This window comes from Prionailurus viverrinus, chromosome B2, assembly GCF_022837055.1.
Source record: "Prionailurus viverrinus isolate Anna chromosome B2, UM_Priviv_1.0, whole genome shotgun sequence".
Lineage (NCBI taxonomy): Eukaryota > Metazoa > Chordata > Mammalia > Carnivora > Felidae > Prionailurus > Prionailurus viverrinus.
In genome coordinates, this window is record NC_062565.1 from 37211588 (window position 1) to 37236472 (window position 24885).

Sequence of the window (24885 nt, forward strand, 5' to 3'; positions counted from 1 at the left end):
AAATACTCTCATATCTTCCTCCTGAACTAATTTAGTTAATAAAAGATATTTTAAAATATTTTACATATATGTTTTTTTGTATTTCCTTTTTGTTGAGTTTAATGCCTCTGTTACCATGTTTATTTTCTTTAATTGTTTGGTCATTCTTAGTTGTCTGCCTATTTTTGTCTTCAACTCCTAATTTGCCTTCCTGTGCTGTTCCTTGTAGTCTGTCTCTTGTGTGTGTGGGGGGGGGGGGGCAGGGGGGAATGTCAAGAGCTTTTTCTCTGACATGTCCTCCTGGGGCACAGAAGCTACCTGGGGCATAGTCCACACTCATGGCTTTGTCCTGCCAGCATATGTCATTGTTACCTACTGTACAAGCTGCTCCAATTTCAATGTGCAGCATCATAAACAAGGGATACCTCTCATTGTCTCCCACCTCAAAGATTTCCCATAAATGTTCCACCTTCATGGTAACCTTCTCCAGAACTGGGTTCTGGTTTTCTCTAGTCTTCCCCCCCACACCTCCTTTCTGGAAATTTGATCCCATGTGCTTTCCATATTTTAGGAATTCTCCAAAATGTCTGTGTGTCAACCTGCCATCTCAGTCTAACCTCCTGACCATTTAAGTGACTGTTTTTTTTCTCCCACTATTTTGGGGATGTGGTTAACTTTAAATTTAGTTTGCATGTTGAAGAATGGTGAAGAATCACACTTGGATCCTAATTAGAGGAAAGATAAACAACAGAAAAATATAGAGGACTTTGAAATTTATGGCCCCAGTGACATCAACTTAAATGCCATCAAAATTTTGAATTTTCTTGGTTTGGACTAGAATGTGTATTTCTTTATTTTTTATATTGTGGCTTCATCTTGTAAATTTACTATTTATCATCTTTTTTTTGGTTATGGTTTAAAAATCTTAACTTTTATTTCTCTTTTTACCTGTAGTTATTTGGACTTGTATTTATTTTAGGTAACAAATCAAATGGTGACAGCATGTAAAGCATATATTACTGATGGAGGAACTGTCCACGTATGGGATCAGGAAACTCCGCTTGTATTAAAGAAAATTCAGGTTTGTATAAATACTCTTATTTTCATAAAGTAAAGATTTCATTGTCTGGCCTACTTTTGTTTACTTTGTTCGTTCACAGAACACGTTAACTTTGAAAAAAACATTTACAGAGTAGCATGAGAACATAAAATGAGCCTCATTAGAATTATCAGCTTTCCTTTATATTTAGTGCTCATTTAGGGTATAATTTGTTCCTCATCTTATCTATGGCTGCCCACATCAGACTCTTCTTGCTGTATCATATACTCTGGTCCCTGCCTTTCACTCCAGCTCCTGTTAATTTCATTTTCTTGCCTTTTTGTTTTGACGACGACTGCCATACATTCTTAAATAATCAAGATGATAGATGGCTTCTGGTCTTGATCATCTTCTGGAGGAGGATGTTTCAGACATTTCCCCATTTTGCATTCTGCATTGCAAACCTGATGCATTCATAGGTTTTAGATACATCTTTGACTAGATTAAGGAAGTTCTATTCCTAGTTTTAGTACTAGGAGATATTTTTTAAAGTTATGAATGGGTTTTAAAAAAGAAATTTCTGCCGATATTTATTGTGATGCTTATTAGATTCTTTTCCTCAGTCTGTTAGTGTGATGGATGACATCTTTAGGTTTTCTAAAATGAGACTTTCCTGGTCATGGTATAATTAAAAAAAAACTTTAAAATTTGGGTTGCTACAATTTTGTTTGCTACAGTTTTTGCAACTATATTCATGAGAGATAGCCTGCAAATTTCCTTTCTCATAGTGTCCTTGTCAGTATTTTTGGCACTAAGGTCTCAGAATGAGTGGAGATGGAGGAGGGGAAGATAGTATGCCTCCCTTTTCTATTCTCTGGACAAGTTTGTAAAAAATTAAAAGGATCTGTGTTTTAAAGTGTGCAGGAAATGAGCACAGCAGGAAGGCTTCATCCAGAAGTTGTTATTGGCTGTCTTCATGTGCTGATCTGTGGACTTTATGGAACCAAGGCACAAGGTTGGGCCTGGGAGGCAGAGCCACAGGATGCTTAGTGGTCTCCAAATGGGACGTGAACCGCTGCACTCACAGGGCTTTGCCTAAGCACTGCCGTCACCATTTTCTGACCTCTGGAACCAGTGATGACAGGGAACAGAAAGTGAAGAACTACACTTATTGAGACAGGGAAACCCAAAGGACCCTATGAGAGAAAAAACTGGTTTTTTCCCCCCTTTGCTTCTTTTCCAGCTTCTTTTCTTGCTAAGACCCGCACCGGCACCCCACTCCTCACATGCCTTGTAATGCAAATAACATATGTCCTCCTCCCGAGGGACAGAGAGATAATGGTATCTTTGGAGTCTTCCAGCACAATAGATGATATCTAAGGAATGACCCAGGCAGAGCCACCATGTGCCTATTCTAGACGACTGGCACTAGACATCTGAATGCCAAGACTCATTCAGGGAGTGAGTGATATGAAGGACACCTGGATCCTGCCCTTGTTCTGCTCAGTTCCTGGATGCCTAAGAGAACACATGCACCAGGTCACAAGTGCCAGCAAAAGTCTGAGACCCCAAGCAAAAATGAGACTCAAGCTCCTTTCCTTTTCAAGTCTCCCAGATGGCTCTTCGTATCTGCTCTCTCTATATCTTCAAAAAACTTTTCTCCCACTTCCTGCTGGTTCATGTTTGATTTCCATACTGCATGAAGCCAAGGACCCTCTTAACTAGTCCTGTAGGACCCTGTCTTTGAGTCCTTAGACCTGGCCTGGCCTGCCTCATTAGGGTGGTTTCTCATGCTGAAAATACTTGATCCCAAACACGGGAAGAACCAGGATCATTATGTGGTTCTTGGATTTGGCCACGTAAGACAGACTTACACAGAGATAGACCAAAGCTGCTCATAAAAAATGGTGTTAAAATATCACTGAAAGCAGCTGAAGAAACAATAGAAGAAGAAAATCATGGCTACTTCATAACTACTTGCATTATGAAAGCTTATGAAATGTCTGATCCAGTGAAAATAAGAGAATCTAACACAGCTTACTTCTCATAATTCAGTTACTTCTAAAAGTACATTGAGGAGGGCACTTGTGGGGATGAGCACTGGGTGTTTTATGTAAGTGATGAATCATGGGAATCTACCCCTAAAACCAAGAGCACACTGTATGTACAGTGTGTTAGCCAACTTGAAAACAACTTATATTAAAAAAAATAAATAAAAGTGAAGCAAAGGACAAGTTCTTCAGAGTGTTTTCCCCAAGGCTTGACAGGAATTCTGGATAAAGAATAAAAAAGCTCATAAACTTGGTGATATGAATTCACCATTTGAAGATGGAGAGACATTTATTCCTTCTGGTATAAGTTTTACTCCTGGAGAGGATTTTTGTATTTAAATAAAGAAGCAGGATGTCACAATGAGAGGAGATGGATTGAGAAGCATGACAGAGCAACGGGACATCAAGAAAAAAAAGAACTGAATTGAATGAGAACATTACTCGATAATGTATATATAGCTGTGATGCAAGGGTAAAACAATTTTTTTAAAAGAAAAAGAAAAAGCCAAGAAAGGAGCAGAGAAGAAAGCACAAGCAGAAGGAAAACAGAAGGAGCCCAAAACTGAGGAAAAACAAAGATGGGCTGAAGCAGAAGCTGCTTGGAGAGCTCAGGAGAAAGGAGAGGAGGTTATTGGCAAAGAAGGGAAGGATACCCAGGGGGGAAAAAGCCATTAAAAGGGAAAGGCAAAAACTTCATAATTCATGGAAGACCTAGAATCACTTTTCTGATCATGAGATGGAGCAGGTTAGAGGGAAGGAAGAAGTGGAAAAACCTTGAGATAGGTTCCAACTAGCAAGCTTATGTATTTAAATGAAACGCATCAGGGGCGCCTGGGTGGCACAGTCGGTTAAGCGTCCGACTTCAGCCAGGTCACGATCTCGCGGTCCGTGAGTTCGAGCCCCGCGTCGGGCTCTGGGCTGATGGCTCGGAGCCTGGAGCCTGTTTCCGATTCTGTGTCTCCCTCTCTCTCTGCCCCTCCCCCGTTCATGCTCTGTCTCTCTCTGTCCCAAAAATAAAATAAAAAACGTTGAAAAAAATTAAAAAAAAAAAACGCATCAGCATCTACAAAAGAAATAGGAATGGCTTCTCTGGTAAAACAAATGGTAGAAGCAAAAGAGCAAATTACAAAGGAGAAGGAGGAAGCTAAGGCCTTGTATGTGGCAAGCATCTAGGAATGTAGACAAATCAACTGTCGAAGGTGGAAATGGCAGTAAAAACCGGTCAGAAGAGAAGTGACCTGCAATTACTAATGAAAGCTGTGAACTTCTTCCTTGCTGGAACAAATTCAAGATGGGAAATTGTGTGTGTGTGCGTGTTGGGGGGGTGGGTGGAGTTCCCCAAACCAACAAGCGATTCTTGGACACCAGCTGGGTGTCCTACAGTTTAACTCCATTTTGACGTATCTACCCAGACATAGCATCACATCCCACAGGTTAAAGCCCACAAGAGTGGGGCTTCATATGCCAGTAGCAAGTCCAGGTTGTCAACTGGCTGTAGATTGGAGGTTCCAATGACACTCCCCACCTTGAGTTTCAGTAATTTGCTAGAGTGGTTCACAGAACTCAGAGAAACATTTTACTTGCTAGATTACTGGTTTATTATAGAAGGATATAACTCAGGAACAGGCAGATGGAAGAGGTACACAGGGCAAGGTATGGGGAAAGGGCTTAGAGCTTCCCTTCCCTCTTGGAGTCTACCACTGTCTTCAGATCTCCATGTGTTCACCAACTGGAACCCCCTCCTTTTGTCTTTTTGTTTTTTTGTGTTTTTTTTTTTAAATAGTAAAATGTTTTTATTTTTTTTCAATATATGAAATTTATTGTCAAATTGGTTTCCATACAACACCCAGTGCTCATCCCAAAAGGTGCCCTCCTCAATACCCATCACCCACCCTCCCCTCCCTCCCACCCCCCATCAACCCTCAGTTTGTTCTCAGTTTTTAACGGTCTCTTATGCTTTGGTTGTTTTTTTTTATGGAGGTTTCATTGCATTATATAGGCATGACTGATCCACTCCTTGGCCATTGGTGATTGATTCAACTTGCAGCCCTCCCCCCTCCCCGGAATTGGGGGTAAGACATTCCTGGTTCATTCCCCTGGCAACCAGCCCCCACCCTTAGTGCTTCCAGAAGTCACTTCATGATGTAAACCCAGTTGTGGTGGAAAGGGGCTTGTTATGAATAACAAAACACCCATTTCACCTTTATGGCTCGAAAGCAATTTCAAGAACCGAGGACAAGAGACCAAATCTTATAACAAAAATACTCCCACTGTTCTTGTAATTTGTGAAATTGCAAGGTTTTTGGGAGATGTGATCCAGGAACCATGGATGAAGACCAAATATATATGAGAAATGTATTTTGGTCACCTGAATGACCAAATCTGTGTATTTCTTATAAATCACAGTAGCATAGGAAGCTGTTGCCAATTACATGAACACATACTCTTTTTATGGAGTTGGTAAAAAAAAGAGTCTCCAAAATCATGACCTGCATCAAAAAGACAGCACACCACAGGGAGTCATGCCTCAAGCTGACAGTACACACCTTTGGAACAATTTGAAAGTCCATGCACAGATTTCACCTTTTGGACAACAGAAGAACAGAAGCTTTTGCAACAAGCTTTGAAAACATATCTAATACCCCTGAAAAATAGGGAAAAAATAGCAGAAGCAGTGCCTCGCAAGACAGAAGAAAAACAACCTGAAATAATATAAGGGACTTGTTGAGACAATAAAAGCAGAGGAAGACGCTCAAGGGTACTGAATACAAGTACAGCTATGACATGACCTGATGATAATCTTTGTTGTGTGTGCATTCAGAAAATCAAACAGAAAATATTGTACAAAAAAAGATCTGATAGAACTCATCTAATAAGTCACCTGGGCTGGACATTTTCTTTATAGGAAGATTTAAAAATTATTTTCTTTTTTTACAACTCAAGTTTTAAAATTGTGGTAAAATACACAGAACATAAAATGGACCATTTTAACCATTTTGAGGTATATGGGTCAATGGCATTAAGTACATCCCCAATATTGTGCATCCATCAGGACCATCCATTTCCGGAACTTTTGCATCATCCAAAACTGAAACTGTATCCACTGAACAATAACTCCCCCATCTGTCCCCTCCACAAGCCCTGGTAACCTGTATTCTCTTTTCTGTCTCTATGAATTTGCCTATGCTAGGTATCTCATTTAAGTAGAACTATACACTATTTGTCCTTTTGTGCCTGGCTTATTTCATTTAGCATGACATTTTCAAGTTCTGTCATTTGTGGCGGTGTGTCAGAATATCAGTCCTTTTTATGGCTAACGTAAGTTAATGTTCCATTGTATGGATATACTCCGTTTTTTTTAATCCATTCATGTGTTGATAGACATCTGTATTGCTACCAACCATTTTTCCATTGTGAGTAATTCTGCTGCGAACATTGGTGTGCAATTATCTGTTTGAGTCTTTGCTTCCAATTCTTTTGGGTAATGCTTAGAACTGGAATTGCTAGGCCATATGGTAATTTTATGTTTAACTTTTTGAGGAACCATCAAGCTGTTTTCCACAGTGGTTACACTATCTAACATTGCCTTCAGCAATGCGGGAGGGTTCCCCTTTCTCCACATCCTTGCCAATGCTTGTTATTGTCTATTTTGTTGACAATAGCTATCCTAATGGGTATGAAGTAGTATCTCATTGTGGTTTTGATTTGCATTTCTCTAATGGCTAGCTATAGTTGAGCATCTTTTTATGTGCTTATTGGCCATTTATATATCTTCTTTGGAGAAGTGTCTATTCAAATCCTTTTACCTCCTTTGTCCAACATGAAGAGATTGATTGGTGAAGGGGAAGTAATATAAAGTAATTGCTCTTAGATGGTATATTCCATGAGGGTTAGAGGTCTTATCAGTATTCCCAGCATCTCAAGGAGTTCCTAACACATGGTACGCACTGATAAACTTATTGGGTGAATGAAAAATAATCAGTGACCTTGAAAGGAGCAGTTATGTTTTTTTGGAGATTGAGATAGAAGAGGCAAGATGTGTCATAGTTAGAAGTATAATATCACTTATTCATAAATCTGAATGTTTATAGCAGTCACCCAGGAAGTTGTTAAACATATAGATTCCTGAGTCTCAGTCACAGAAATTCTGATTTAGTGACTGTGGTAGACAGAATAATGGCCCCCCAAAGATGTCTATGTCCTAATCCCCAGAACATGTGAATCTATTATATGGCAAGGTGTGGGGGGACTAAGGTTACAGATGGAATTAGGGTTACTAATCAGCTGACTTTTGGACAGGGAGATTATCCTGGATTATGCAAGTGGGCCCAATATAATGGTAAGAGGCCTTGTTTGCAAGGAGGGAGATGGAAGAGCCAGAACCAGAGAGATGGCATTATGATAAAAATTGGACTGGCTATGGGTGCCTTTGGAAAAGGTTGGTTTTTTTTGTAATTTAACTTTATTTTTTAAAATTTACATCCAAATTAGTTAGCATATAGTGAAGCAATGATTTCAGGAGTAGATTCTTTAATGCCCCTTACCCATTTAGCCCATGCCCCCTCCCACAACTGCTCCAATAACCCTCAGTTCTCCATATTTATGAGTCTCTTCTGTTTTGTCCCCCTCCCTGTTTTTATATTATTTTTGTTTCCCTTCCCTTATGTCCATCTGTTTTTCTCTTAAAGTCTTCATATGAGTGAAGTCATATGATTTTTGTCTTTCTCTGACTAATTTCACTTAGTATCATACTCTCCAGTTCCATCCACATAGTTGCAAATGGCAAGATTTCATTCTTTTTGATTGCCGAGTAATACTCCATTGTATATATATACCACATTTTCTTTATCCATTCATCCATCGATGGACATTTGGGCTCTTTCCATACTTGGCCTATTGTTGATAGTGCTGCTATAAACATGGGGGTGCATGTGTCCCTTTGAAACAGCACACCTGAATCCCTTGGATAAATGCCTAGTAGTGCAATTGCTGGGTCATAGGGTAGTTCTATTTTTAGTTTTTTGGGAAAGTTTGACATTATTATTATTATTATTTTTTAATGTTTATTTTTGAGAGAGAGAGAGAGAGAGAGAGAGAGAGGGAGGGAACAAATGGGGGAGGGGCAGAGAGAGAGAGGAAGACGCCGAATCCAAAGCAGGCTGCAGGCTCTGAGCTGTCAGCACAGAGCCCGACGCAGGGCTCAAACCCACAGACCATGAGATTATGACCTGAGCTGAGTGGGCGCTTAACTGACTGAGCCACCCAGGCACCCCAACATTATATTTTTTTAATTGGTTTGGTTTTTTTGGGAATGTTAGTGTGATGTGACAAAGAATTCCTACTGGACCCTAGGGACCACATCCTCTTTTATATTTAAAAAGGTTCACCAGCCTGGTTGAACTGGCCAGTGCGGTAGTTAAAGTCAAATACCACTAGGATTTCAGCAATGCACTCATCAAAGTTTTTAGGATCTCCTTGTAGAGAAACGGTGCCTGGATGATAAGTTAGTTTTGCAGAGTTTTAATGTTTTACATACCTGTATGAAAAGAATGTTGATGAACAATAGATACTAACAGATAGATAGATGAGTGATAAATAGAATTGAGAGATAATTTCTGCCCTCCCAGGAGTTCTAACTAGCCATGGGAATGTACAAACAGTGTATGGCACACTCTGATGACAGGAAATAAGGGAAACAGTGCAAATGAAGAAAGTGAAAGTACGTTGTAAATTAAAAGAAACTATTTTCACAATCCCAGGCTTTTCAATAGGTAGGCGGAGAACTTGAATTTTAATGGTAACAGCAACAGCTCCTGTTGAGGGGCTGATGCCATCAGCACCGTGTGAGGACAGATTCTTGAATTTCTGACTCCTGAACAAACTCTCATCATACCTTCTTTTAATTTTCTCATAGGATTGCATTTTCCTATTCAAGGAATATCAGACATCTTTTCATAAGACAAGGAAACAGATTTTAGAGTCCTCAGGAGAAAAATCTTTTGAGGTTTCAGAAATGTATATATTTGGAAAATTTGAAGCTTTCTGCAAAAGGCTGGAGAAGGTAATCATTATGCAGTCACTTCACCTACCCCCCACCTCCCCGCCCCAACCCTTTCTGGTTATTTCATACTTTATGGAGCACTACTGGGAATTACTGACCTGGATCTCTTGTCTCACTATTGATATGAATCATCTCCTATTACTTACAGATTACTTACAGATCACATTTTTATATAACTTATTTTTCATTCCTGATGACGGCAAAGCTATTGCACACTTTCACCTCTCTCAAGACCTCAATTCTACCTCTATTTGTAGACCTTGACCTTAGAAAACTCTGTGTCTAATGATTGTATTAGGCTGAGGAAAAGTGTGTGGTGAAATACCTACAATACCTGGCAGATCCCAGTAGTTGTATAATATCTGGATGTATAGACACATCCTTCTAGACCAGTTAAAAATGGGGTATAGTTAAACACTATGTGGGTGATGCCTTTGCTGGGCAGACACGAGTCAAACACTTCTGCACCTTTGATTTATGTATTAGCACTAGCTGGGGAGGAGTGGTATTTTTTCAGGGGGTATAGGGAAGCCAATACCAGAGGCTTCTTGGACTCAGCTTTTGAAACGTTTATAAAGATCTCATGTAGATATCCTTTCCCCTCCCCCACCAGTTTGCCAACTCCCTATGTCCTGGTAATGCTTCGGATTCTGTTCATCATTTTTTGGAAATCAGTGAGGGCATTACACAGCTTGAAGGGCATCTCCTGGACATGTCTGGACGCCTAGTTTTCATTTGTAACCTCCTGATCCAGCCAGGATAGGAAAGTATGGATGATGTAGAGAACCAAGTTATCGAGTAGAGTCCTTAATACATATTTGTGTGGGGCTGGTTTTTTTAGCAGCTTTATTGAGATATAATTCACATACAGTACAATTCACCCATTCAAAGTGTACAAGTCAGTATTTTCTAATATATTCACAGGGTTGTGCAACCATTACCAAATATAATTTTAAAATATTTTTGTTTCCTCTAAAAGAAACCCTGCCCATTACCTGACACACCCTATTTTCCTCTCTACCTACCCCTAAGCAACCACTAATCTACTTTCTGTTTCTATAGATTTGCCTATTCTGAAAATTTCATATAAATGAAATCATATAATATGTGGTCTTTTGTGAGTGGCTTCTTTCACTTACAATAATGTTTTCAAGGTTCATCCATGTTGTAGCATTGTATTTTATTGCTGAATAATATAGCATTGTATGGTTGCTACATTTAATTTACTCATTAGTTGATGGACATTTGGGTTGTTTTCACTTTTTGGCTATTACAAATAATCCTGCTGTGAACACTTGTGTACATGTTTTTGTGTGGATATATGTTGTTGTTTCTCTTGAGTGTATACATAGAATTGGAATTTCTGGGCCACACGGTAACTTTTTGAGAAACTGCCAAGGTATTTTTCAAAACAGCTATATCACTTCACATTTTCATCAGCAATGTATGAGGGTTTTGATTTCTCTACATCCTTGTCAACCTTATTATTGTCTACCTTTTTGAATTTAGACAAACTAGAGGCTGTGAAGTAATATCTGTTTCATTGTGGTTTTCACTTGCATTTTGCTGAAGACTAATGATGTTGGAACATCTTTTAATTCGCTTATTTATAATTTTTCTTTGGAGAAATTTATATTCAAATCCTTTGCACATTTTTAATTTGGTTTTTTGTATTTTGATTGCTGAGTTGTAAGAGTTCTTTATGTATTCTGGGTATAGGTCCCTTATCAGTTATTATTTGCAAATATTTTCTCCCAATTTGTGAGTTATTGTTTCACTTTCTTGATGGTGTCCTTTGAAGCACCATAGTTGTTCATTTTGATAAAGTCAAATTTATGAAATGTATTTGTTGTTGTTGTTTGTGATTTTGGAACCATAGGTAGGAAACTATTATATGAAGATGTTTGTGAACAATAGAGATTTCTTTACCCTTAGTTTTTCTAGGAGCTAGGACCCCTGTCAACTTGGGTATAATTCTATACTTGGTAGAGTTTCAGGGCTAGGCCTTAATGATTAGCCTATTAGCAGTAAAGATCTTTGGTGGCAGGTCTAATGCTGGGCTTAATGGGCATCCATTCATGAAGTAGCAGCCCAAATATTCCTGATGCTGAAGGGAGTGGGCGGTAATGGCCAGCTGCACTAGCTCCTTACCCTACTCTACCTCTAGAGAAGCTGTGCCTCTAATCTTAAGGACACAATTTCATGCCACAAGGGCTCAGCACCAGAGCTAATGCCACCTGCCCCCCCCCCCCCCACCTCCCCTGCCCAGAGACCTCACCTAAAGTGCATCCTGATTGCTAGGTTATCCCAATACCCCTGTACTAAGAATGCCTTAGATGATTGGCATTGCTCCCATGTGTGACTGGTGGATATTGGTATCCAGATTTGCAAAGCTGGGGCTATAAAACTTACCCTGAAGTGTGGCAGGGTTTTGCATGTTTTTCCAGAGGTGATTGGTTACTGAGCTGCCTGGATGGGCTTCCCCTGATGAGTGGGGCACAGTAGCAACCACTGTTGGGCTACCTCTCTGAACTCTAAAATAGTAGAAGAGGGAGTCAGAAAGGCAAGCTAAATCAGAGCCTATTAGGGAAAACTGAGATTCAGATGTCAGGATGAACAAGTACCAAAGTCACAGGACAGACAGGACTGAGGTTGGGGTTGGAGAACTGAGACCTCAGACTTGGGCAGAAATGTTTAAGGAACAAGTGAGGAAAGTTCTAGTGTGTCACTAGGCTGCACCTTCTTTTGGTAGATGGAGACTTGATGGGGCATTAGTGTTAGTCTGTCCTAAGGAGCCAGAACTAAGGAAGTACAGTATCCTTTGCTTCCTTTTCCTCTTCCTGCCATGTAAATTTTGGTGAATGTTGATGTTTCCCAGAGCCCTGTCTTTAGTTTTGTTTGCTTCTCACCCTGAACATTTGTGGGAGAGAAGAGATGGGATGGGAAGCTGGTATTTCTGGGGGTAGATTTAAGGAACTAGAGCTAGTAGGTAGGGTAGGGGGACATTGAGATGAGGCAATCATAACAAGTTGAGAACTGGGAAAGATGCCAAGGTTGGTGAGCAGAGAAGGGATCACAAGTTGGATGTCAATACTGAGGGGTCAAAAGCTGATAAAGAGTGAGTTAGTGAAAAAGCCAAGAGGAGACAAACAAGCAGGGGTATGGTCATGGCTGATCACCATGACTGGCTTTCACATTGCTGCTATGTGGTGTTGGGGGTAGGAGACACACTGGCTAAGTTGGAAAGGCCAAGCATGGGACTGACTGCTGTCTCTTCTTTTGGCCCCTCATCCACCCATGGACAAAATGGAGGACGTGTTAGTGACAGGAATTCCATCCTAGTCTCTGGTCCTTGGGGCCAGGTGGCACGGTAAGGGATAGCAGGCAGTCTCAGCAGCCTAGAAGAACACAGCAAGTGGGTAGTTTGAGTTCCTTGATCTGTTTTTTAAAGTTTGTTTTTGTTTTTTAAGGTACGTGGACTGTATGTATTGGAGAGCCAGGTATTTCTCATCTTTACATAGAGCATATACAGTGTGTTGCAAATTACAGGGGGCTCGTATTTCCTCCAGGTTTCGGCTGGCTTCTAGGATGACAGTGGTGTTTGGAAGTGCACAGAAATAGTGGTGTAAGAGGTACAGTTGCTCTGAAAATGGTCATCTGGGTTGCCAGGTGGAGGAAATTTATGTCAATTCTGCTGGCTCAGTAGGAGGACCAGTACTGTTGTCTTCATGGTGTGTAGTATTTGGAGGAATCCCCTGAAAACAGGTTTATTTTGTTTGGCCTTGGACCAATGGGTCTGCCCTGGAGAGCTTTGAGCATTATTCTCCAAAGCAGGAATCAAAGTGGGGAATCATTGATGAAGGTTAAATAACTGAGTAGCCTGTAGATGTGAAGGACTGTTGTGTGTTGTTGTTGTTGTTGTTTTGTTTTGGTTAAGTAGTGGTGTTGGTACATCGAGATGGAAGCAGCCATTTGTGCAGTAAAGTTTATTTTGAGGGTTTCCCAAGGCTCTTCAGGGGTCAGAACTGACTGCAGTTGTCTTTAGGCTTCTTGGGACTTCTGTTGCTTGAATGCAGGTGAAAGGGAAAACAGATGTGGATTTCTGCTCGTCTGACATTTCAGAATTGTGGTGAGGGCCAAGAAGAATGGTAAAGGATTTTATTTAATTAATTAATTAATTAATAATTAATTTAAAAATTTGTTTATTTTTGAGAGAGAGAGAGAGACAGAGAGACAGAGAGGTCACAAGCGCCCGGGGAAGGGGCAGGAGGGGGTGGAGGGGTGGGGTTGGGCAGAGAGAGAGGGAGACACAGAATCTGAAGCAGGCTCCAGGCTCCGAGCTGTCAGCACAGAGCCCGACATGGGGCTCACACCCACGAACCATGAGATCATGACCTGAGGCAAAGTCAGACGCTCAACCAAGTAAGTCACCCAAGCACTCCAGAATGGTAAAGCTTTTTAATCTAGTGATCCAAGCGAAATGATTTTCAGAAAATTCTCAAGAGCAAAAAGATAAAATTATTCAGACATCTGTAAGAGCTTTTACTCAAATTCTTTTCTTTCCCCTCTTGAAAGGCAAAGTGATCAAAATCTGAGAAAGGTAGTAAACTCTCTCTAGACATGATAGAAATAGTCTAAGGGTAGTAATGATTGGTGACAGAGATTTGTCTTCTAGTTTATCTCCTCTGGCTGGTTTTAGGTAAATGATTCTAGGGTCTGTTTATTGTTTTTTTTTTTTTTTTAATTTTTATTTATTTTTTAAGAGATTTCATTTTTAAGTAATCTCTACACCCAACATGGGGCTCAAACTCACAACCTGGAGATCCAGAGTTTCATTCTCCCCAACTGAGCTGGCCAGTCACCCCTTGGTTTGTTTCTTAAGTCAATGATTTATTAAGAGCTTATTCTAGGGAAGGGTGCTAATACCCCATTTCTGAAATAACACTTCTCTTTTTAAGATTACAGAAATGATAACGATTGTGCAGACATATTCAGCCTTGAGTAATTCCACCATAGAGGGAATAGATATTATGGCAATAAAATTCAAAAGTATATATCAAGGCGTTAAGAAAAAACAGTATGACATTCTGGATCCAAGAAGGACAGAATTTGATACAGATTTCTCAGAGTTCATGACAAAAATCAATGGTTTAGAGGTTAGTAATTATACATACTTTTACTTTAGTAAAGCTGAAATGTAATAGTACTAGAATTTATATATCTACTATATAAGTTACTCTTGTGTAATTGATCAAAACTATTTGCCAGTGTGAATAATTTTTTAACCAGTCCACAAAATATTTTCCTCAAAATAAATGAGAAATGAGCATATTCAGTAAAAGATATCAATGAATAACAGAAGCCCAAAAGGCTATTGTAGCTGGGGTTCATGTCTAGTTTGCATCAGAATTTGTATTCCATTGTTACCATTATTGCTATGCCAAGGAGCCCATGTTGATTTTCCTGTCTAAGAGAAGATGTGTCATCCTTATTGTTTGTTTTAAATGTGAAAAGATTTGAGGACAGATTAGGAAGATTGATTGCCCTCCCAGACTTGGCCTTGCACTTTATGGCCACATTCTGTCTTCAGCTTAGAGCACAGCTCTAAAAAAGACCTCATCCTGTTTGTCATAGCTTATGGGGTAGCAGAAGGATGAAGGGTACTTAAAAAATATGTCTGGTGGGACCACAACAGATTTCTCTCCCACCTTTTGGGCTTACATGACCTCAGTTACTCTCTTATCATAAAAGTACTGTAAACCTAGGCTTAGCCCCAGGGAATGGTCTCTTCTTGCTGTAGAATGTCCTGGAGATACAGAGAGGGACAAGAATATACTCTGTCCACTTCCTGAACCTGAAATTCTTGCCATGATGGTGAAAAAAATTATATATATTTTCCTCATTTATTTTTTAAAGATTCTTTAAAAACTATATTAAGGTAATCTGGGCAATATAAATAAGAATGACCCTAAAATTCTAACAACACCCTTTCTTTTTGGCATAGATTGCCTTTCAGTTTTTGAAAGTTAGACTGTTTGATATTTAAGACATATTTTAGTTATTGTTTATACTGTTTGTCTAGTTGGGCAGGGTGGAGTTTGCTCCCAAAATGCTTTAGGAGTTGCATCTCTATAGCAATGGGAATTTGTGGGTTTTGAAAAAAATTATTGCTTATTTTTATGATTTATTTATTTTTAGTTTTATTAGTTTATTTAGTTTATTTAGCCTTTTAGTTTTGTTGATTGTTTCCTTCGCTGGGCAGAAACTTTTTAGTTTGATGTAGTCCCAATAGTTTTTTTTTTGTTTTTATTTCTCTTGCCTCAGGAGACATATCTAGGAAAATATTACTACAACCAATGTCAGAGAGATTATTATTTTTCATCTATGATAAACGTACTCTTTAATCCCCATCATCTATTTCCCCCATCCTCTCACCCACCTCCCCTGTGGTAACCATCAGTTTGTTCGCTATAGTTAAGAGTCTGTTTCTTGGTTTGTCTCTCTGTTTTTTTTTCCTTTACTCATTTGTTATGTTTATTAAATTCCACATATGAGTGGAATCATATGGGTGTTTGTCTTTCTCTGACTGACTTATTTTGCTCAGAATCATACTCTCTAACTCCATTCATGTTGTTGCAAATGGCAAGATTTCACTCTTTTTTATGGCCGAATAATGTTTCATTGTGTATATACCACATCTTCTTTATCCATTCATCTATTGATGGACACTAGGGCTGCTTTCATAGTTTGGCTATTGTAAATAATGCTGTCATAAAGATAGGGGTGAATGTATCTTTTTGGATTAGAGCTTTTGTATTTTGGGGGGTAAATACCCAGTAGTGTGATTACTGGATCATAGGGTAGTAGTATTTTTAATTTTTTAAGGAAACTTCATGAATTTTCTACAATGGCTATACCAATTTGCATTCAGTAACAGTGCAAGATAGTTCTTCTTTCTCCACATCCTGGCCAGCACTTGTTATTTCTTGTGTTTTTGATTTTAGCCATTCTGACAGGTGTGAGGTGATAGCTCATTGTGATTTTGATTTGCATTTTCCTGATGATGTGTGATGTTGAGCATCTTTTCGTGTATCTGTTGGCCATCTAGATGTTTTCTTTGGAGAAATGTTCATGACCTCGGCCCATTTTTCAACTGGATTATTTGTTTTTGGATCAGTTCTTCATATATTATGGATACTAACCTTTTATTGGATATGTCATTTTGCAAGTATCTTCTCCTATTCAGTGGATTACCTTTTAGTTTTGTTGATTGTTTCCTTCGCTGGGCAGAAGTTTTTTAGTTTGACGTAGTCCCAATAGTTTACTTTTGTTTTTATTTCCCTTGCCTCAGGAGACATATGTAGAAAAATATTACTACAGCCAATGTCAGAGAGATTATTGCCTGTACTTTCTTCAAGGATTTTTATGGTTTCAGGTCTCACATTTAGGTCTTTAATCCATTTTGAGTTTATTTTTGTGTATGGTGAAAGAAAGTGGCCCAGTTTCACCCTACATCCTGCTGTCCAGTTTTCCCAACACCATTTGTTGAAGAGACTGTCATTTTCACATTGTATATTCATTCTCCCTTTGTCAAAGATTAATTGACCTTATACTTGTGGGTTTATTTCTGGGTTTTCTGTTCTATTCCATTGTTCTATGTGTCTATTTTTATGCCAGTACCATGTTTTCATTACTCCCTCTTTGTAATATAACTTGAAATCTGGAATTGTGATACCTCCAGTTCTTTCTTTTTTAAGATTGCTTTGCCTATTCAGGTTTTTGTTTTTGTTTTTGTTTTTGTGGTTCCATACAAACTTAAAGGTTGTTTGTTCTAGCTCTGTGAAAAATGCTCTTGGTCTTTTGATAGGGATTGAATTAAATTTGGAGATTGCTTTGGGTAGTATAGACATTTTAACAATATTTCTTCTAATTCATGAGCATAGAATGTCTTTCCATTTCTTTGCATAGTCTTCAATTTCTTTCATCAGTGCTTTATAATTTTCAGAGTACAGGTCTTTCACTTCTTTGATTACATTTATTCCTAGATATTTTATTGGTTTTGGTACAATTATAAATGGGATTGTTTTCTTAATTTCACTGTCTGCTACTTCATTATTGGTATACAGGAATGCAGCAGATTTCTGTGCATTGATTTTGTATCTTGCAACTTTACTGAATTTATTTATCAGTTCTAGTATTTGTGTGTGTGCGTGTGTGTGTGGAGTTTTTAGAGTTTTCTATATATAGTATCATGTCATCTGCAAATAGTGACAATTTTACTTCTTCCTTACCAATTTGGATGTCTTTTATTTCTTTATGTTGTCTGATTGCTGTGGCTAGGACTTTCAATTCTATGTTGAATTAAAGCGGTGAGAGTGGACTTGTTCCTGACCTTAGGGGTAAAGCTGTCAGTTTTTCACCATTCAGTATGATGTTGTCTGTGTGTTTTTCATATAAGGCCTTAATTATGTTGAGATATGTTCCCTGTAGGCCTACTTTGCAGAGGGTTTCTTACCGTAAATGGATGTAGTACTTTGTCAAATGCTTTTTCTGCATCTATTGGAATGTCACATGGTTTTTATCCTTTTTCTTATTGATGTGTTGTATCACGTCGATTGTTTTGCAAATATTAAACCAAGTTTGCATCCATGAAATTGATCCCACTTGATTGTGGTGAATGATTTTTTAAATATAGCATTGGATTCAGTTTGCTGATATTTTGTTGAGGATTTTGCATCTATATTCACGAGGGATTTGGCCTGTAGTTCTCTCTTTTTTGTATGTGTGGTGTCTTTATCTAGTTTTGGTATCAGGGTGATACTGGCCTCTTAGAGTCATTGGAAGTTTTTCTTCCTTTTGTGTTTTTTTGGAAAAGTTTGGGAAGAATGGGTATTAACCCTTCTTTATTATTTTTATTTTATTATTTATTTATTTATTTATTTATTTATTATTTTTTTAATATGAAATTTATTGTCAAATTGTATTAACCCTTCTTTAAATGTTTGGTAGAGTTCATCTGTGAAGCCATCTGATCCTGGCATTTCTTTGTTGGGAGATTTTTGATTACTGATTGAATTTCATTGCTGGTAATTGGTCTGTTCATATGTTCTTTTTCTTCCTGCTTTAGTTTTGGTAGATTATATGTTTCTAGGAATTTATCCATTTCTTCTAAGTTGTCCAATTTGTTGGCATATAGGTTTTCATAATATTCTGTTACAGTTGTTTATATTTCTGTGGTGTTGGTTGTTATTTCTCCTCTTTCATTAGTAATTTTTGTTATTTGGATCTTCTCTCTCTCTTTTGTAATTAGTCTTGCTAGAGGTTTATCAATTTTGTTGACCTTTTCAAAGAACCAGCTCCTGGTTTCATTGATCTCTTTGATTGTTTTTTAGTTTCTGTATTATTTATTTCTGCTCTAATCTATATTATTTCCTTCCTTTTTCTGGGTTTGGGTTTTATTTGTTCTTCTTTATCTAGCTCCTTTCACTGCAAAGTTGGTTGTGTATTTGAGATTTTTCTTGCTTCTTGAGGTAGACCTGTGTTGCTAGACTAGATTCCCCTCTTAGGACTACCTTTGGTATATCTCATATTTTTAATGATTTATTAATAAAGACTATGTATTATAAAAGCTTTCCTGTAGCCTTAGATACAAATTTTAGCTTTCAGTAAATTTAGAGGCCATCTTAAATTTTTAATATTTTGGGGGCACCTGGGTGGCTCAGTTGGTTGAATGTCTAACTTTGGCTCAGGTCATGATCTCACAGTTCGTGGGTTCGAGCCCCGCATCAGACTCTGTGCTGACAGCCCAGAGCCTAGAGCCTGCTTGGGATTCTGTGTCTCCCTCTCTCTCTGCGCATCCCCTGCTCACACTCTGTCTCTCTCTCTCTTTCTCTCTCTCAAAAAAATAAACATTGAAAAAATTTTAATTTTTAATATTTTCAAATAGGTTTCAATGTTAAAATTTTCTTCCTTTCCCAAATTTTGATTAATAAACACAGCCTATATTAGTAGACCATAACAATTTATAAGTGAGAGTAGTTTGCAAAGGATACTTCAGTTCCATCAGTTGAGTACCAGGAGTTTGGAGTTCATTGCTAGGGATGGTGGGAGTCTTGGAAAAGTACTTTCTTCTTCTTGTTCTTCCTTAATGTCACCAAGAGGATTCTTAGAACAGTATTGTTGGAAAATGACACTTGTTGACCCTGTGGGTCTATATGTCATTACATTGCTCTACCAATATGCTTAGAAATTTAAATGTCCCAAGAAATATGCTTAGTAAGGGACATTCACTCTTATAAATCTCTAGGTCAGTCATATCCCATAAATAATGAGCAGAAAATGCAAACAAACCTCATATGTAATTTTAATTTTTCTAGTAGCCATATGAATAATTGTTAAAAGAAGCAAGTGAAATTAATTTTGATAATACACTTTTCCCAACCCAACAGAATTCAAAATATTACCATTTTAACATGTCACCAAGGTAAAAATCTTTGGGGGGAACCTGGGTGACTCAGTCAGTTGAGTGTCTGACTTCAGCTTAGGACATGATCTCATGGTTCATGAGTTCTGGCCCCATATTGGGCTCACTGCTGTCAGCACAGAGCCCACTTTGGATCTTCCATCCCCCTCTCTCTCTACCATTCCCTCGCTTTTGTTCTCTCTCTCAAAAATGATAAAATCAAAAAAAATTTTAAGATAAAAACCATTGAGATATTTTATATATTTTTTGTGTGTAGGTGTGTTAAGTCTTTAAAATCTAGTGTGTATTTTACTCTCAGAGCACATCTCACTTCCAAGTAGTGACATTTCAAGTGCTCAGGAGCCACATGTGGCCACCATACTGGACAGTGCAATTCTAGATGCTTAGATGGTAGGTATGTTTAAGGCAATTTTGATTCTATAGGAAAATCATTAATTGTTGCTAAACAAAAAGAATCTCTCCCTAATGCCCCGAATCAATTGAATATTAATATTTTCTTTTAGATACAAATACAGGCATTTATGAACAGTACTTTTGGAAAAATCTTGTCTTCTCAGCAGGCCCTTCAGCTTCTTCAAAGGTATTTATAGTGCATTAAGCAGTATAGTTTCTAGGTGGGATAACTTTGTATTTGAAAATACAATTTCAAATAAGATATTTTTGGAAATCTCTCCTCCGTAAACTTTAAGACTTATAAACAATCTTTAAATTGCCATTAAATAGATTGGTAAAAATTTGAAATATAGTATGATATTTCTCATTGCATTTTTTGAAGCAGAAAGTCTTCCAATAAGAAAATGAAATTATTTCGCATGATTTTTCCTCCAGCTGGGTAATATATCTGAAGTTGATTTCATAGATGTTATTGGAAAGGGAACAAATAATATTTAATTCTGCATACTGCAAGGATTTCTAGAAGTGAAGTTATCAAAGGGTAGCAGATCCTCAAAGTTCTCATTTTTCCTCCGGAGTGCTCCTGCTGCTTCCTTTTCCTCTATTCCTGACAATGGTGCTCTCCTAAAGGGCAGGGCAGCCTGGACTGGATGCCATTTCCTTTGAGTTCAGGGAGGGCTCATGGCTCATGTTAGGGATCCTTCGGGAATGCTCCCCTGAGAGCCAGTGCATCTGGTTTGGGCCCAGCTTTGCTATATAGCTCCACGTCTCTCTAATGTTGGATCATACCAGTGAGACTTTACCTCATGAGACCAGTGAAAGAGTCAAAACAGACAGAAAATGAGTTTGACAAATGGTAATACTGTACAGACAGATGGCAGCACCATTTTCTTTTTGATTTCTCTGTCTCTGTCTCTTTCTGTGTGTCTGTCTTTCTTTTTACCCATAGTACACTGGTATTAATTCACTTTCTTATCAGGATGTTATTATCCTAGTATTTCCTGTGCATCACTTAGTCTGAAGGTGGAAGTGATATTTGGCAGACAGATCATTGTTTTGATTATGGCTATTTGGAATTATGTGAGCATTACTGTTGTCAGAGGGATGCTCAGTGTGTTCCCCTCCATCTTTGCTAAGTCAACCCTTGCCCCCCATCTTTTCATTGTCAGTTTAAATGTCCTTTTCTAAGGAAGTCTTTCTTGCCTCGCCAGACTTGGCTGGGTTCCCTTGATATATGCATTCCTGGTCCCCTTGTAATTTAAATGATTTTTTTAAAACATAGCTCTTGACTAAGTCTACATTTTCCATAAGATAACTGGAGGCTCCAAGAGGGCTGGCTCCACACCTGTCTTGTTCCTCACCGCATCCCAGGACAGTGCATGAGGTCTGGCATGAGTATTTGTCAAATGAGTGAATGAATGGATTTTTAGGATGGCAGCAATTCTTAAGTATGTTTCTCATTGATTTTTTAATTATTCACCCTCACTCACTTTCAGATTCCAGAAGCTGAACATCCCCTGTCTTCAGTTAGAAATAAACCATACCATCGAGCGTATTCTTCAGTATTACGTGGCTGAACTTGAAGCTACAAAGAAGGCAAGGGTCATGTTTATAAACAAGAGTGGTACTTTAGTACAAAAAAAAAAAGTATTCTGAAAGCATTGCCCTTATTATCTGGTGCCAAGCTTTTCAAAATGACCCTTTCACTGCTAAGTACCTCTGATGTGCCCCTCCAAATGTGGGAAGGTGTTGACAGTGTATGTCACTGGACAGCCAGATTTATGTCCCTAAGCTCTTAAGAACAGGGTTTGTTTGTTTGTTTGTTTTTGTAACAGCATTTATGTGTGTGTTGGAAAGCCCATTTAAGTTAATATTTCTGTGCAGAGAAATTTGGGCTCTGGAGAATATTGTGACAGATATAATGTAGCTTATTGCTCCCTTATTTGAATATCTCCTTAAAATTTGGGATAAAATACAGAAAAAAAATATACATGTAATGGGAAATAAGGGTTTAGAGAGAATTAAATGTCATCTATTGGAAACATCGTAGTTTCTGAGCCACAGATGATCTCTAAATAGAGTGCATTTACATATTTATTGACTAGCTCCTATACATAAAACATGTGAGTGCAAATGTATTGAATATCTTTTGCCTTTTCCATTGTATTGAATTGTAAACATCAATACCGTATCTTTAATTCCAGCTTTATCATTCTCAAAAAGATGACCCGCCTCTTGCTCGCAACATGCCCCCTATAGCAGGCAAAATACTTTGGGTGAGGCAGCTCTATCGCCGGATAAGTGAGCCCATCAACTATTTCTTCGTAAGCCAATAATTCCATTTATAGTATGAGGATTACAGTAGTTTTAATAGAAGATGTATATTTTATCCGATAATGTTTGTGTCCAATAAAGTCGTGAGAGCTAACTAATTCTTCCACTGGCAAAAAAAATTTAGTTTATAAATATGCCTGAGGGTGACCAGGCCAATTCCTTCATGTTTAGTAGATAAGCTCACTTAATTGCAGTTAATCTCTAAGGGGGAGAATCTTATAACTTTATGGCTTTTAGTAATAAAAGATACTTTATCAAGGCTTTTAAAGAGTCATTGTTTTGAAAATAATAAAAGTACAAGCATAATCCTGAAGCTTACTTCTCTGTGTGGACAGATATGTCACTGACATATATAAGTGGAAGTGAAGACAGTCTTAGAGAGTATATTCCTTTTTAAAAAATTTTTTTAATGTTTATTTATTTTTGAGAGAGAGAGAGAGACACACACACACACACAGAGCGTGAGTGGGGGAGGAGCAGAGAGAGAGAGAGAGAGAGAGAGAGAGGCACACAATTTCGAAGCAGGCTCCAGGCTCTGAAGTGTCAGTACAGAGCCTGATGTGGGACTCAAACCCACGAACCGCGAGATCATGACCTGAGCCGAAGTCAGATGCTTAACCGACTGAGCCACCCAGGTGCCCCAGAGACACTATTCCTGAATAAAGAATTGAGATCTAGAGCAAAGTATAATGGAGTATATGCATTCTCTGTGTCCTTAAGATTATTATATTTCTGAAAAATCCCAGGATACTCTTAGGCCATGTTGTCATTTTGAAATTGCCAGTTTGTCTTGTCTTTGTTTTTTGTGTGGTTTGGTTTGGTTTTGTAAAGAGACAGAGTAACAACGCAGAGTTGGCTTGCTTCGGGTGGCATCTTATGCCTAAATACAGAAGGAAATAACTACCAAAAATAGTCTTGCAGTAATTTTAGTATTTAAGCATTTTTGGATATTAAAATTTTTATTGTTGCTGTTTGACTGCTATCATTTATTTTACTGTTCTCACTATTTGTAAAAATATTAAAACGCTGGCCTTAGAGAAGAGGCCAGGACGGGGACTCCATTGCTGATTGACTCTGCAGTGAGATTGCTGTGTTTTTGACATCTGTGAGTCAAAAAATAAGGCTTTCAGTTTTTATGTAAAGAAATTTGGTTTTTGTTCTTTGATATACAGTTACTTTTTTTTTTGGTGCTGGAATTTGGGGATTTTCCCTGATATTCACAGCTCAAGGAAAATCACTCCATTGTATCTTGTCCAGAAAATTGGGAAGGGAATAAAGAATTGAAAGCAGAGGCTCTCAGCCTGGCTGGCTGTAAGGCTAGATAGACCTCTCTTTCTTCTTAAATCCTTTATTTCCTTTTCTAGTTTTCCCTTTCTGCTGGTAATGTTTCTCTACTTCCATCTTTAGTTTGTATGGCTTTCCTCACCTCTATTTTACTCTGAAGCAAAATCTAAGTTGCTAACATAATTAATTATTTGATGACATTTTAAGTACCAACAGCTTTATGATTTGGATACAAAACAACCAACAATCTTTTAATTATAAATCTTTTTTTCCCCTTAAAAAAACAGAAAAACTCGGAAATTTTGTCAAGTGCAGAAGGTAAAGCTGTCATTCGTCAGTATAACAAAATTTCCTATGTTCTGGTGGAATTCGAGGTGGTCTATCACACAGCCTGGGTCAGAGAGATCTCGCAGTTACAGTATGGTGTGTATAAGACTATGCAGTGACACTAAGGAGGGGGTGTTAGGTGATTTTGAATGAATTCATGGTTCTGGAGAATTTTTACATCCCTTTAATGCAACATTATGATGGTCATATTTAGCTTTGGGAATGATACAATTGTGTCTTTTTAAAATACAATTGTTTCTTTACAATTACTAAATAATATTCTGATTTAATAAGCAACAGTTGCCATCACCTTAAAGTTGATATACTTAGATTGTGACTTCACACTAAGAAACAGTATTTAGGGGCGCCTGGGTGGCGCAGTCGGTTAAGCGTCTGACTTCAGCCAGGTCACGATCTCGCGGCCCGTGAGTTCGAGCCCCGCGTCAGGCTCTGGGCTGATGGCTCAGAGCCTGGAGCCTGTTTCCGATTCTGTGTCTCCCTCTCTCTCTGCCCCTCCCCCGTTCATGCTCTGTCTCTCTCTGTCCCAAAAATAAATAAATGTTGAAAAAAAATTTTTTTAAAAAAGAAACAGTATTTAAAAGTAAATATCGAGACTCTTCATAGATAGTTCTCCATAGATTTAGGGAAGTTTTCATCTTCAATTTTATCATGTTGTAGATTCAAATCTCAGTCCCAATCAAGGGAGAAAGAATTGCACTTTGCTGGTCTTCCTTCCTTCCTTCCTTCCTTCCTTCCTTCCCTCTTTCCCTTCCTTCCCTCCCTCCCCCTCCCTCCCTCTTTCCCTTCCTTCCCTCCCTCCTTCCCTCCCCCCTCCCTCTTTCCCTCCCTCCCTTCCTTCCTTCCCTCCCTCCCCCCTTCCTCCCTCTTTCCCTCCCTCCCTTCCTTCCTTCCCTCCCTCCCCCCTCCCTCCCTC

General features: G+C 38.4%; 1 protein-coding gene and 1 pseudogene across 1 annotated transcript in view; both read left to right on the forward strand.

The window, feature by feature from the left end:
• The window catches only part of DNAH8 (dynein axonemal heavy chain 8), a 338484-nt gene that overhangs the window by 48938 nt on the left and 264661 nt on the right, over positions 1-24885 (forward strand). Inside the window, exons 12-18 of the mRNA XM_047860389.1 lie at positions 959-1060; positions 8984-9130; positions 14089-14286; positions 20117-20193; positions 21503-21602; positions 22211-22330; positions 23912-24047. Coding sequence (XP_047716345.1) covers positions 959-1060; positions 8984-9130; positions 14089-14286; positions 20117-20193; positions 21503-21602; positions 22211-22330; positions 23912-24047 — 880 coding nt within the window. The remainder of the gene's footprint in view (positions 1-958; positions 1061-8983; positions 9131-14088; positions 14287-20116; positions 20194-21502; positions 21603-22210; positions 22331-23911; positions 24048-24885) is intronic.
• Positions 2809-4457, forward strand: LOC125165541 (dnaJ homolog subfamily C member 2-like; annotated as a pseudogene).